Source organism: Benincasa hispida, chromosome 8, assembly GCF_027475165.1.
Source record: "Benincasa hispida cultivar pf3 chromosome 8, pf3_genome.v1.1, whole genome shotgun sequence".
In the NCBI taxonomy this organism is placed as follows: Eukaryota; Viridiplantae; Streptophyta; class Magnoliopsida; order Cucurbitales; family Cucurbitaceae; genus Benincasa; species Benincasa hispida.
Genome location: NC_143485.1, coordinates 64554615 through 64569756, shown reverse-complemented (window position 1 = coordinate 64569756; position 15142 = coordinate 64554615). Strand labels below are relative to the sequence as shown.

Below are 15142 nucleotides of genomic sequence, written 5' to 3'. Positions count from 1 at the left end.
AACAAAGCTTGATGATGCGTCGTGTGCATACCAGACTGCATTTAAAACACCAATAGATATATCCCCATATGCGTTGGTATTTGGTAAGGCGTGTTATTTGCCTTTGGAGCTGGAATATAAGGCACTGTGGGCGGTAAAGAAGCTAAACTTTGATTTAAAGAAAGCAGGAGAAACGCAAAAAATGCAACTGGTCGAGCTAGAAGAATGGAGGAGTAGTGCATATGAAAACGCGAAGATTTACAAAGAGCACACCAAGCGTTGGCATGACAAACACATATGCGGCAAAAACCTCCAAGTCGGGCAGAGGGTCTTACTCTTCAACTCATGTCTGCGGCTCTTCCCTAGAAAACTAAAGTCACGTTAGTCCAGACCATTCATAGTTATACAAGTATTTCTGCATGGCGCGGTTGAATTATCAAATGATGATGGAACCAACATATTTAAAGTTAATGGGCAGCGAGTAAAGGCATATCATGGAGAAGGGTGGCATCGCCGAGTCGACTTTATGGAAGTAAAAGAACTTTGAATAAAGAAGGAAGTAGGTGGTCCCTGCGTTATCAGACATTCGAAATCCATCAAGGACGCAAGTTTTAGGAAGCATGCAACTTTTCTCTACTATTCTGAATTTTCATTACACTATCTCTTTTCAGTTTTATCTGTTCTTATTCTAAAAAAAAGGGGGGGGGGGAGGGGAGATTGCGATAACGAATTTTGTTTTTTTTAAAAATAATTTGACCCTCTCTCTGTTTTTCTTGCAACGATTAAGGCACAGGATTGTAGAGATGTTACATGAAGCAGCAAATTATCTCACTCCGTCACCGCAATCCAAAGAAGATAGATCGTCATAAAGATAGATACGTCAATACACAATGCGGGCGACAACGCAAATTTGGAGGTGTATTCTTCCTTATCTTTATTTCAAATTTTATGCTATCGCATCGCATGTTGGTTTTTAAAAGTTTTATCATCGCATCCTCTTTGATTACTGCAATCATTTGACATAGATAAATTTAGTAAGTTACCACATGTTGTTTCTTTGCCAAGTATGATTTCAATGATGAAAAATATGCTTCTATGTCTTTCATATATACTAGAGTCAACTTAACTTTAAGATAGTCACCTCATGAAATATTTCTAAAAGTTAGGGGTTTGCTAGCTTTCTTTCAAACTCTCTTTACGAAGCTTTCTAAGAACATCGCATGACTTCTTTCAATCTTCTGGAAATGAGGACATTGCCGCATTTTAAATTTGGGGGTGAGGTATGTATTTTCGACCTTGTTAGTTTGAAAAAAAAATTAAAATAACAACTCCACTATCAACGCAATGGGAAACCCATGTTGATAAGAGTTAAGTTGTGAAAGGCACTCACCCGTAGTTGGATGTCCGCATGACACACGTGGGGGTAAGCCAAAACGAAAGTAAGTCACCGGGATCAACGCATAAATAAATGATAACAACTCCACTGCCAAAAAGGTATGAGTTCAGTCTGAGAAAGAGAGCATTACTCGTAGTTAGATGTTGTAACACCCCGAATTTTCACTTTTTTTTATATAATTTTAGTAATTTTTGTTATTGTAGGGAATTTTTTGTAATTTTGGATTTAAAGTATAAGTGCGGGAATTTAAGAGTTGACGTGAAAATTATTCAGTTTTGAAATTCAATTTGAAAATTAATGGCAGGAATTAATTTTCTTTTGAAAAGGAAAGAAAATAAATAGTATAAAGTGGATTAAGGAAATGATTTAAATGTAATTATATTATTTTCTTTTTAGTTATTATTATTTTTTTTAAATAAAAAGAAACCCATCCCTTTTAGTTATTATTATTATTATTTAAAATAAAAAGAAACCTATCCCTTCTCCCCACGCAAGAAACCCTTCTTCCCCAAACTTTTTCCTCCTGTCGCTGTCGCCTCCCCCACTGCCCAGATCGACCTCGCCGCTGCCCATGTCTGCCAGCCCTGAAACCGCCAGTTTTCGTCTCGTCGTCGATCAGCTGCCGCAACCGTAGCTCTAGATGACGTCACGTCGTCATGTCTGAAGGTCTCGGTCGATGGTCGATTGTGTCGCATGCCACAGATCTGTCGAGCTATGCGCTGATCTTCCTTCACCGTTCGCCGTATCGTTGTCGAGCTGGTCACCTGTTAGTTTCGTCCACGCCACTCTTCTCCAACAAGCCGACGCCGCCAGATCTCTTCAGCCTAGACCACTCACCGCCCTCGGACATCTTCGGCTCCTTCTCGTTGGATTTTGTTTTGATTTCGCTAGAATCCTTGATTTTGGGTAAGGTTTCGATGATTTCTTGAATTTGTTTTTGTTATTCATTGGGTATGAGTTTAAATTATTTTTTTAATGATAATTTTGGAGGTTGGTTTTGGGTATTTTATGAAGATTTTGGAGTCAAAGCTGGAAGTGACTGTTGATCAAGTTTGCTTTGGGTTCTAGTTCACACTCTTTACTTTATCATCAATTGCTTGCTTGGAGAACAATATATTTAGATTTAATTCTGAGGTAGGTAATCTTACTATTGGAATTGCCTTTGTGTCGGGCGATAAATTTATGATTTATTTTTTAGAATTTTAAGACTAGTTGCAATGATACTTTTGACTATTCTGAGATTTAATGGATTGTTTAGAAAAGATATAGGAGCATGTGATAATATGTCCGAAGAATTTTAATGTATGAGTATGATTTAGAATTTTATGAGTTATATTAAAAGGATGATTGAGCATGACCCTTAAATGTAAGTTAAGTGGCACTCCTACTGGAATATCTTAAAGTTAGATGAGGATTCGACATTTGTTGATTCATATAGTTATGCGATTTATGATGAGAATGTGTAGACCGTACTGTATATTATGAAATCTCAAATACCTGATTGTTTATATAGTTTAGTGCATGAAAGTGATGTACTAGAGCAGATCCATTAACACTAGTTTAATTACGTATATTGAGGTTAATTAACATGACCTTGATGAGGAGATTTTAAAGGATTCATGATTAGGTGAATGTTATATGTAACAGGAAGTTAGATGCCATTTTTTTCCTTTCCAGACTATGTGACTGCATGAAAGTAATGCATGTCCAAGGATCTAGTACATGAAAGAGATGTACTAGGGTTGGTGTGTATGAAAGTGATACATACCTAGAGGGTACTGGGACGTACGAAAGAGGTACATACTCAGTGGGTTATGTGTATATGAAAGAGGTGTATGCCTAACCATGTGTATGAAAGAGGTACACATCCCTACATTTATAGAGAGGATCTGGGGTGTACGAAAGAGGTACATACTCAGTGGATTATGTGTATACGAAAGAGGTGTATGCCCAACCATGTGTACGAAAGAGTACACATCCCTACATTTATAGAGAGGATTTGGGGTGTACGAAAGAGGTACATACTCAGTGGATTATGTGTATACGAAAGAGGTTATACATAATTAGATGTACGAAAGAGGTACATATTTAGTAGGTTAGGTATATACGAAAGAGGTGTATACTTAACTAGGTGTAAGAAAGAGGTACACCTTCAGTGGATTATGTGTATACGAAAAAGGTTATACACAATTAGATGTACGAAAGAGGCACATACTTAGTAGGTTAGGTATATACGAAAGAGGTGTATACTTAACTAGGTGTACGAAAGAGGTACACCTTCAGTGGGTTATGCATATACGAACGAGGTGTATACGTAACCATGTGTACGAAAGAGGTACACATTAAGTGGGTTATGTGTATACGAAAGAGGTGTATGCATAACCATGCGTATGTAAGAGATTGTGTTTCGTTCAGGATTCATCAGAGGTTGTGGGTCTTACGGTACTTACTAGAGGTAGTGGACATATTCAATTACCTTAGGATAGAAATAAGTTTTTCATGTATTTATGTGTTCCATGAGGACTAGAATAGTTTATATGTTCCACTAGGGGTAGACATCTAAAGGACATAGACGCCTAGCCTGACCCCAGTAGTGGGGTTACTTACTGAGTATTTCATACTCATTCTTTCTTATGTTGATGTTTCAGGTAAGGGTAGAGATGCACCAGCGATGGCGCAACGGAATTCGTGATCGTGTCATTGGGACTAGTTTTTACGCTTCCGCATCATGAGATTTAAAGTTCTTTTCATGTTTCTCTTCATGTTTAGTTTTGATGTTTGAAACTTATTATTAAGAATCGTTTTTCATATGTATTTATTAACCTTTATGATTTATGGGTACCCTATTATTGTTGCATTTAATAAATGTCTTTTGAACTTCTCTTGTTTTAATTAGTATTTATTTCAAATAACTGAGCGTCGTTTTAAAGTCCTAGTTTGGTCGGATCGTTACAGATGTCCGTATGACACATGTGGGGGCAAGAAAAAATGAAGGCAAGGCACTTGGATCAGCGCAAGGTCATAAAAAATAACAATGATAAGAAATATGCAAGGATAAAATCAATTGACACCCCGGTGATTTTTTTTTCTTTTTGAAATAAATCATGCGATGTTCCAAAAATTAATAAAGTCCTTTTGAAGGTTAATCTTGCAGTCCCTAGATCTTAGAAATATTTTAAGAAGAGACTTGAACAAGACTTAAGGGAACTTTGGTATATAGGATTTGAATGAAGTATACTTGAGAAATCTAGGAAAAGAACATTACGGTTGACTTGCTAAAGGAAATCTTTAGCTTATGCTTGAGGACAAGCATTGTTTAAATTTGGGTGGTGTGATAATAGACAGAAATGCACGTTATCATAGTGCTAAGTTCTTAAACAATGTTGGCTTGCGTTGATAAAACATGTTAAATTGCGTCCAAAAAGCATTAAGTTTATTATATTGCGGCCGCATGCGTTTATCGCATAGGAACAGTTGATTTTTGTGCTTTTATGCTGAATATGCTTTGATGCAAGGCGGAAATTGCGATCATAGGAAATCATCAGTCGAGCACAACATTACCGCAAGACTTTGCGATGATTGTGTTCGCAAACATTTGCCCAAGAAAGATTGCCGCAACATGGTGGGCGAATCTGGGTGAAAGGCTAATTAATCGCGATGGGACAGAAAGATTATGACAGTCGAATCCGAATTAAGTTAACAGTCGATAACAATCACAAGTACATTCAACTTTTCGGTGACAAATATTTGGCGCATCAGTCAGGAATTAAAGCCGTCCCATCTGTACAATCATGAGAGAGAAGTCGCCTTTCACCTTGGATGTTCTATAAATACCAAGGGTATCCTTCAGAAAAGGGGTTGTCAATTAATCACTTCACCAGTTTACGAATTTAAGAGCTCAGCTCGGCTTTGTTCATAGTTTTCCTTTCGTTTTAAGGCGGAGCAAGAGAAGAGTGGTGACGCCGGAGATCACTCAGGGTAACTCGAGAGAGAACCTTGAGGCGTAGAAGCAGAGAGCTGGCCAACTCTCGCGATAGCGAGATTATCTTTTGAGCATGAGTAGAAAAACAGTGTAAAAGCCTGAGCAGCAAGAGATTACTACCAGGCCCTTCATTCTATACTTGCATTGTTATTTTGTACTTCATCTTTATATTTATACAATAGATGTTCTATTTCTACATCTGTTCACTCTCTTAGCACGCATGAGTAGCTAAACTAGTCGAATGGGTTGAGAAGAACTAAGTTAACATGATCTAGGAAGTTCATTGCTTGCGATTGTCTTGTTTTATACTGTGCCAAATACCCTTTAGGGCTACTCGAGAGAGAGTCTAAAGAAAGAACCTAACGACTCGAGAGAGCTACGTTAGAATCTAGACTCGAGAGAGCTAGGTTAGAATCTAGACTCGAGAGAGCAAGATTAGAACTGCATAAATAAGAGATAGGGACTTAAAGATAAGCTCTGTTTGTCAACCTGCATCGCATGCATCCTAGAGATGGGAATGATATTATGTGGTCGCCTTATTTGTGTGTGTCATTTTGTCATCGCATAAATAAGAATAGAGGCTTATGTGTAGGTCATATAGACTTAGCATATATATCGCATGCGTTCTAGCCTTAGAAGCCGTGGCATTTTCACCGAGAGGTGGTTTACTATTGTATGCATGTTGCATAATGGCATAGCATGAACGCATCCTAGGAAGTGTTAGCCGAAACTTTTCTCAACCCGTTCACCGCATACTCATCGCATTTCCCATTTAATCAACTCTTTTCAAACTCCGCCGCATTTATTTATTTATTTTATCATCGAAAACAACAACCTCCACAACTATTTATTTATTTAGTTACCGCAAAATTTTCATAAAAATTACCAACGCAACCTGTTTTCACAAGTCCCTGAGTTCGACCTTAGACTTACCAGGAAACTCAGTGAAATTTACACTTGGATTTCGTTGAGGAAACTTGAGTGCACAATGCAATTTCACCATCACATATCATCCATAATTCACTTCATAAAATCAAGCATTAAGCTTCCAGCTCGTCGACATCACTTGAGGTAAATCCTCAATATGAAGCGTGGATGGTTGTAGATCAACTTCTCCTCAGCTGGCTGTATAACTCCATGACACCAGAGGTCGCCATTCAAGTGATGGGGTGTCAATGTGCAAGGGATCTGTGGGCCAGCATTCAACAACTCTTTGGTGTTCAGTCTAGGGCTGAAGAAGACTATCTAAGACATGTGTTTCAAATAACCAGAAAAGGTAATTTGAAAATGGAAGATTACCTTCGAACTATGAAAATGAATGTTGATAATCTAGAGCAGGCTGGTAGTCTAGTGCCACCAAGAGCTCTTGTTTCGTAGGTGCTACTAGGACTTGATGAAGAGTACAATGCAATCGTGGCCACAATCCAAGGGAGAGCGGACATGTCGTGGCTTGATATGCAATCAAAACTTCTTCTGTATGAAAGAAGATTGGAACATCAGTCAAACCAAATGACAACAGTAGGCTTCAACCAAGTCAATAATGCTTTAGTAAATATAACAAACACTGGACATGTCAACCAAAATAACAAGCCTAATAACAGCAACCAATCTACTGAGGTTGGACAACGAGGTGGTGGTGGCCATGGTAGAGGTCGAGGCAGAGGAACGAACAACAAAAAACCTGTGTGTCAAGTTTGTGGGAAGGTTGGGCACATAGCGTGTTACTGCTTCAACAGGTATAATAGAGAATTTGTTCCCAATTCTCCTCAAAACAAGGGACAACCTTTCCCAACAAACAGACCAAAAACACACAGCCTCATCCAATAGCCCTAGCCATTGCTTATGGAAGTAACCCCTTTCTGACAAGACAAGAAAACATGACTGATGTGAATTGGTATGCTGACAGTGGTGCCTCCAATCATGTCACATCAAATTTCAACAATCTTGGCAACCCGACTGAATACTCAGGTACTAAAGTAGTCACTGTGGCTAATAGTAATACTCTAGAAATTTCTCATCTTGGAACTGCATGTCTATCTAGTGATGTCTACAATTTGAAACTGAATGATATGTTATGTGTGTCTGCCATAGCAAAAAATATGGTTAGTATATCTAAGTTAACAAAAGACAATAACGTGTTTATTGAATTTCACATGGATTACTGTCTTATTAAGGACAAGGGTACGGGACACACAATAATGAAGGGAGTGCTTAAAGATGGAATATATCAATTAGAAGGTGTCGAAGTTAGCTCAAAGTCAGTAGAAAACAGAGTACCACCGCAGCCAGTGCACAAGAATAAAGATCTGTCTGCTCTTAGTGTATCTTCTAAGCATAGGGTGTCTAAGATTACATGGCATAGAAGACTTGGCCATCCATTATAAAAAACATTAGAATTTATTATCAAATACTGTAATCTCCCTATGTCATCTAATGAAGAGCTCAAATTTTGTGATTCTTGTAGCTATGGCAAATCGCACTCTTTAGCTTTCCCTAACTCTAACTCAAGAGCATCTGCAACTTTTAAACTTATACATACTAATTTGTGGGTCCAACCCCTCTCTTGTCTACAGATGGGTACAAATATTATGCTATCTTTATTGATAATCACAGTAGGTACACATGGATTTATCCTCTAAGATTAAAAAGTGACACACTTGCAGCTTTTCAACACTTTTTTACCATGGTACAAATTCAGTTCAATACCCTGATCAAGTCCCTACAATCGAATAATGGTGGAGAATTTGTCAAAATACACAAAGTCTATCATCAACTTGGCATTGCCTCCAGATATACCTATCCATATACATCAACACAAAATGGAAGGGTTGAGCAAAAGCATAGATACATAGTGAAGACAAGGCTAACCCTACTAGCCCAAGCACATCTTCCCTTACATCATTAGTGGGATGATTTCTTATACTCAACACTACTGATTAATGGCCTTCCCACCCTGTCCTAAAAGGAAAAGCCCCAATGGAAGTAATGTTAAAAAAGAAACTCAAGTTTGAGGACCTTCGAATATTTGGTATGCATGCTTCCCCTGCTTAAGACCATACAATTAACATAAGTTGAATTATCGCACAGAAAAGTGCATCTACCTCGGCCCTACTGTGAATCACAAAGGTTATAAATGCCTCAGCTCTAATGGCAGGCTGTTCATTTCTTGACATGTTGTGTTTGATAAAATTGACTTTTCTTGTCAAGTGTCTTCTTCAGCTTGCAGGACAGCCAAGAAAGAAGTTGCCGTCCACCCGGTTCCTTGGCTGCCCCTCAATCAGAACACACCGCACAGTGACTCTATGCCTTCTACATCCACAACCACACCCTCATCAATAATCAGACCAACCCACACCCAATCATCAACTGATAACACTACAGACAGCCTAGTCTTCCCACCTCTCTCTTCTAATCGTTTACCCTAATCGTTTAATGCCTAGCCCACCAATCGTCTACCCACCAATAGTTTACCCAGCGATCGTTTACCCAACAATCGTTTACCTACTGATCGTTTACCCATCGATCGTTCACCTACCGATCGTTTACCCACTAAATGTATACCCATCGATCATTTACCCACTGATCGTTTACCCACCAATCGTTTACCCACCGATCGTTTACCTACCGATCATTTACCCGCCAATCGTTTACCCACTGATCGTTTACCTACCGATCGTTTACACACCGATCGTTTACCCACCGATCGTTTATCTTTATCGTTTACTGCCCAACCCATCAATCGTTTACCTTCATCGTTTATTGCCCAATCCTCTGATCGTTTACCTCTTGACTCACCATCGTCTACTGCCCAACCCACCAATCGTTTACCTTCATCGTCCATTGCCCAGTCTTCACCCGATACTGTCCCAAAACCTTTACCAGTACCTACTCATCCCATGATTACCCGAGGAAAGGCAGGCATATTCAAACCCAAAATCCTGTCCTCCCACACCCAAAAAGACTAGTCCCTAATCGAACCTACACGAGCCATTGATGCGCTCAAAACCACTCAATGGAACAAAGCAATGAGTGAAGAATTTACAACACTGATGAAAAACTAGACCTGAACTTTAGTTCCTCCATCACCGTCGATGAACATTGTAGGGAATAAATGGATATTCAAAATCAAAAGAAGTCCCAACGGCTCCATTCTATGCTATAAAGCACGACTCGTAGGAAAAAGCTTCCATCAAAATCTGAGCATTGATTTCTTCGAGACATTTAGTCCAATGGTAAAGGCGTCCACCATCCGGATCATTGTTAGCATTGCTGTATCTAAAGGGTGGCAACTGAGACAATTAGATTTCAATAATGCTTTCCTTAATGGGGTCCTCGATGAAGAAGTTTACATGTGCCAACCGCAAGGGTTTGTTTATCTCCAAATACCAAATCATGTCTGTCGCTTACACAAGGCCATATATGGCCTCAAATAAGCACCAAGGGCTTGGAACAACACACTGAAGACAACACTATACAGTTAGGGATTTTGGAATTCTAAGTCTGATACATCTCTATTTATATATCAAAGCACTTCTGCCTTGATACTCTTACCGGTATATGTTGACGATGTTATTATTACAGGCACCAATCCGTAGGTAATCAACAAGCTTGTAATAGCCTTGGACTCCAAGTTTGCTCTAAAGGATCTCGGCCAACTCAGCTACTTCCTTGGAGTCCAACTGCACAATGTAGCCAATGGAGTTATACTGAATCAGGAAAAGTATGTCGAGGACCTACTACACCAACATGACCTTGGAGATCTGAAACCGGCACCCTCTCCAAGTGTACTAAATAAGCAACTCTTCCTCTCAGATGGCACTTCTCTTGAAGATCCCTATATCCATCGGAGCACGATTAGCACCCTACAATACTTAACCACAATGAGACCTGACATTACATATGTGGTTAATTATCTAAGTCAGTACTTAAGGCAACCTACGAACGTTCACTGGCAAGCGGTGAAAAGAATACTAAGGTATATGAGTGGCACTTGATATTTTGGCCTCTACATTCAACAGGGGTCCGACCTGTCCATTTCGGCCTTCTCCGATGCCGATTGGGCAGCTAATATAGACGATCGTAAATCAGTTGCTGCTTATTGCATCTTTCTTAGTAGTAATCTTATATCCTGGTCCTCAAAGAAACAATCTGTTGTAGCCCGGTCCAGCATGGAGTCTGAATATAGAGCGCTAGCACATGTCTCTGCAGAAATTATATGAGTACAACAACTACTGTGTGAGATTGGTGTCAAACAGAATTCGACTCCAGTCTTGTGGTATGACAACCTCAGCGCAGGTGCTCTAGCCATAAATCTGATGTTTCATGCATGGACCAAGCACATTGAAATCGACATTCATTTCGTTCGTGATCAAATCCTCAGTGGTCAGCTTGATGTTCGATATGTACCATTCTCCGACCAAATAGCTGACTGCCTCACCAAGACCTTAACACACTCACAATTCTTCAACCTTCGATCCAAACTCGGTGTAGTCGAACTACCCTCTCGTTTGAGAAGGAGATGTTAAGGATGCCAACACAGTCAACCACGTCACCAAGGAAAATCTACTCAGCAACTCCTTCAGCAATGAAAGTCTTCATAATTACAGTCTTACCATTTAACAAAAGAATAGTTTAGTTACAAAAGGACCAATCAGGTCACAACACATGTATAGCCATTCTGTTATTGAATTATTTCTGAATTCCCAAATTAGGGATTCCAATTGTATAAAAGCAACAACTATGTATATTTAATATAATAAGAAAAATAGAAAAGCTAAGTTGGTGTATACTATCATCTACCGTCCCTTCGAATTCTTCATCAACCGACTGCGAACGCTTCGGCTTCCAGCGTGAGTTTGCCATCCTCTTCAGCTTCCGGTTTTGTCTTGGTATCAGAGCAAACAATGACCAACGTCAATCAAGAAAACCTAGGAACCACCCTCGGCACAACCAACTTCAACGGCCAACACACCTATATATTTTTAGAAACGTGAAGCTCCATGGAAGGTTTTATATCCTAAACAACACACCTACATATTTTACACCTAAATTTCAAACAACATGTTACTCAAAAATCAAAAGCATGTACCCAAACGGTACCTAAATAGTTGGTATATTCTACAGCAAGTAACACCCTAAAAGTATGTATGAATAACTTATCAATTCGAGCAACTAAATGTTATCAATGTGAAGAAAAAAACTAATTAGAAACATAATAAATTATGCAAAAGGCATAACCATAAACAACAAAACTTATAATTTACAAACACAAGAAGCTAAACAAATTTATCTCCTCAAACAACAAAATTGTATTTTTGAATAAAAGGAAAAACTACTCACCTCGATAAGCAACACTACAGTTCTCAATCCAAATTTAATTTCCTTGAACAAAAGTCAACTTTCTTGAAATATATACAATCAAAACAAAGTTTAGATATTAGAACTAATATGAGCTCAATAGAAACCACAAACAACTTTTCAATCCGAGCAAAAAAATGTTATCACAAAGACAATATTAGTTTTAATCATTATGAGCTTTGTTATGTAACCCTTATAAGCTTTGGTAACTTTGTTTTGATTGTATAGATTTCAAGAAAGTTTTATTGCATTGAAGTCACAAAGACAATCAAGAAATGTCATAGTTGAAGGCAATCAAAGAACAAAACGATATTGTTGAATCATATAATAAAATTGAACCACCAACTCAATTTCTAGAGTTCCTCAATTATCTCTCCCATTTCTGACCAAAGAACAAGTCCATTTTGTCAACCAAACATGACCAATCATCAACTACATAGACCAAAACTTTACATGTATCTAATCAAAACAATAATCAAAAGAAATTCAGAAACTATGTTTCCATCAATATAGCAATATAAAAAGAAATTCATAACTACGTTTCCAGTAATCTAAACAGCAACAATCGTCTTCTAACAATAACAAGAAAAAAATTACAAAAGATTTGACGATGATAATGAAGAATAAACCTAACCCACAATGCATGAATAACCCACAAACTACCATAGTGTAACCAGATTCATTTTGACAAATAATGCATAAATATAAACTACCAAAGAATGCCTAAGAATTTTCACTATCATAAACCACTTAATGGAAGTCATAAACAACTAAGCTATGACTTCCATAACTGCAAAATAGTCATAACATTCCAACACTGAATCTAATCCAAAACTTTAGAACAAATAGATTTTTAGGATAAACATCTTATAAATATTACTTTGTACTTGTTATTAATGTTGTTATGAAATCCTTTTTGTGTTGGGTGCACCTTCTCCACTTATCAACCTTCTTAAAACATGTCCAATGCAATCTTCCTATCTTCCTTCCAAATCCCCAAGAATCAAAATTTAGTGTTACACGTCAAACTTGAACCTAACAAATGAAAAACTTCACTGAAAATCATTTCATTATTGCTTAAATGAGTTGACTAAAAAATTCTAATTCAACTAGTTTCCAAAAGAATCTTACTCTGAAATAGTTTAATTCTTATCTCAATTTAACATATGCAAACGATGAATCAACAATGCTAAAAAGAAAGTTTAAGAATTTAGAGTAATTCACTTATGAAAGTTAAAGAACTTAATTCAAACCGTAATTATTTTGAAATTTTAGTTGACAACTCCTAAATTGAGTTTTTTCCCCATTCAGAAAAGAAGGGAATGAATATACTTGTATAGACATGAAATAGAAAATGCAACTATAATGTAGGCATGTAGTATTATAGCTCACCAAGAGAAGTAATTAAAAAAAATTATAAATATATGATAATTCCCAAAACCATTCTCCAAAACAACCTATAAAAATTATGCTTGCCACAACTGTATGTTGGTTTAAAGAGAGAACAAAAATAACCTGATCTTCTCTTTGCTTTTATACTATCATGTGATGTTTGCCCAATAATGGAGGGCTTGAGGATAATCTGTTGTCATGAACCTGCATATAAGAATCCAGAACCTTTCTAAAGAAGAAAAATACCTTGTTTTTTCACAGATTTATATATCATGATGGTATTTATCAATAATTCACAAATAGGGAATTGAAGAGACTATATCTACAATTGTTAATTTAGAGATCCAATGGAAAAATGTCAAACTATTATAGCAGTTGTACAACTAAAATACTTTGAGAAAATGAAGAAATTGAATCTGGTTCAATTAAATCTAAAATGGAAAAATGCCAATTGAATCTTCAATAATGACCAAACTGGGATAACTATATGTGAAAATATTAATCAATGGGATGTTTGAATAATTCTAAAAAAGCAGAGTTATTATTTGTCTTCTACCATTTTCTTATATAAACAAGACAAAAAATATTGTAAAAAAAAAAAGCAGACTAAAAGCCTAATGCTTCAAAAACAATTAAATATAATCAAAATAAAAGCCTAATGTAACTTGATGCAAGAAAGCTGAAAGCACCAAAGTAGACTAGTCAGTAAGTTTGCAGAGAAAGCAAGAAAATAATCGATCAATATAAGCCAGTAGCTGAACAACAAATACATTAATGATGATAATATTGGCAAAAATCACTATTGAAATCTAAAGAAATGAATACTCAAGATCTAAGTTGTGTCTAACAATCACCAAAACTTCTATATACTCCAATAATATCCACCTTTCGAATGACAAAGAAGTCACCCATCGTTGATTCCATGGGAGGTTCATAATCTAACTTGGTGAAGGAGAAGTGGCCTTTCGGAGTTTCCGAGAGGAATAACAGCGTAAACAAAATCTAGAACACAAGGAGTCTAAAGTAGTAGCCTTAACAGTGATGTTGTAAAAACCCACAAAACTAGAGTTGATTTCTACAGATCTACAGACCCACGGCAAAGCCCACAGCTACAAATCTATTGTTGAAGATTGACAGAGACCCACGACCAAGGAGAGATCCAACGTGATGGAGACTGACAGACGGACAAGGGACAACCACGGACGGACGACAGACACCCTGATTCGCACGGCCAAGGAGAGATAGGGTTTGGGTAAGAGAGAAATGAAAGGGTTTGGGTAGGAGAGATAGGCGCGAGAGTGTTGAAAATGAAAGGAATTTTTTAATAAAGTAAGGAAAAAATAAATTAGACCTTTAATTTCGGTTTAAAACCGACATTAAAGATCTTTTTTTTGTTTAAAATCGACATTATACATCCGGTTTTACTTTTTCCAATCGATATTAAAGCCTAAAATTCTTGTAGTGTTTGTAACTTGAAACTACAAAATGCTAAATGCCAAGAGAAAAAAAATGGTAGAAAACAAGCTTATGAAATGTAACTTGAAACTAAAAAAAAAAAAAAAGAAAAAAGAAGAAGAAGAAGATGGTTGTGGAAGAAGAGATACCTAAAAAGGAAGCGACCTCTCCACAGCCACAGGAGAAAATCCAGAAATCTGTGAAGGTAAGGTTGTAAAATCATCACAATATTTGAAATTTAAGGAAAAATAATTGGACCATTTCTCCATTTGTGTATGTCAGCCTTGGACAAGGACGACCTTCTTTGTATCCTTCAAATGTTATCGGATGTCTCCGAAAGGACGATAACCAACTGTTGTCACAATTATACAAATGCTGGTTTTGTCTTGTAACGGAGTGATGTGGCATTTGACTTCATGGTTGTAGTATTTGAATTATGCTCGTTTTGGTTTAATTGATATTTATATGTATTTTTGAAAAATTATTGCATACTAAACATGTTTTGAAAGCACAGATCTTGTCACAATAGGAAACAAATGTTGTAAGATCACATGACAATCATGAGATTTTAAACTATTAAA

General features: G+C 37.2%; 1 protein-coding gene, 2 long non-coding RNA genes and 1 pseudogene across 3 annotated transcripts; 2 read left to right on the top strand and 2 right to left on the bottom strand.

Annotated features, from left to right (window-relative positions):
* Positions 1-1809: 1809 nt before the first annotated feature.
* LOC150034786 (uncharacterized) lies at positions 1810-4267 on the top strand. Its single transcript, XR_016531427.1, has 2 exons — positions 1810-2286; positions 4029-4267. It is a non-coding gene; the product is annotated as an uncharacterized LOC150034786 (long non-coding RNA).
* Positions 4268-9586: 5319 nt separating this feature from the next.
* LOC150034785 (uncharacterized) lies at positions 9587-10576 on the top strand. The gene is made up of 3 exons (XM_090316846.1): positions 9587-9723; positions 9939-10077; positions 10376-10576. The coding sequence occupies exons 1-3, from the start codon at positions 9587-9589 to the stop codon at positions 10574-10576; spliced, it is 477 nt and encodes a 158-aa protein (XP_090172972.1).
* A 358-nt stretch (positions 10577-10934) lies between these two features.
* Positions 10935-14704, bottom strand: LOC120082945 (uncharacterized). Its single transcript, XR_016531428.1, has 2 exons — positions 13230-14704; positions 10935-12749 (listed from the first exon to the last, which is right to left on the bottom strand). It is a non-coding gene; the product is annotated as an uncharacterized LOC120082945 (long non-coding RNA).
* A 103-nt stretch (positions 14705-14807) lies between these two features.
* LOC120084326 (U6 spliceosomal RNA) lies at positions 14808-14904 on the bottom strand (annotated as a pseudogene).
* Between the last annotated feature and the right edge of the window lie 238 nt (positions 14905-15142).

Bases quoted from the DNA above. Each gene is read 5' to 3' on its own strand.
- LOC150034785 (XM_090316846.1), top strand. From the start codon at position 9,587: ATGGTAAAGGCGTCCACCATCCGGATCATTGTTAGCATTGCTGTATCT. The intron at 9,724-9,938 runs GTTTGTTTATCT...TTATTATTACAG, and splicing joins TACATGTGCCAACCGCAAGG to GCACCAATCCGTAGGTAATC. The intron at 10,078-10,375 runs GTATGTCGAGGA...TACATTCAACAG, and splicing joins GTTATACTGAATCAGGAAAA to GGGTCCGACCTGTCCATTTC.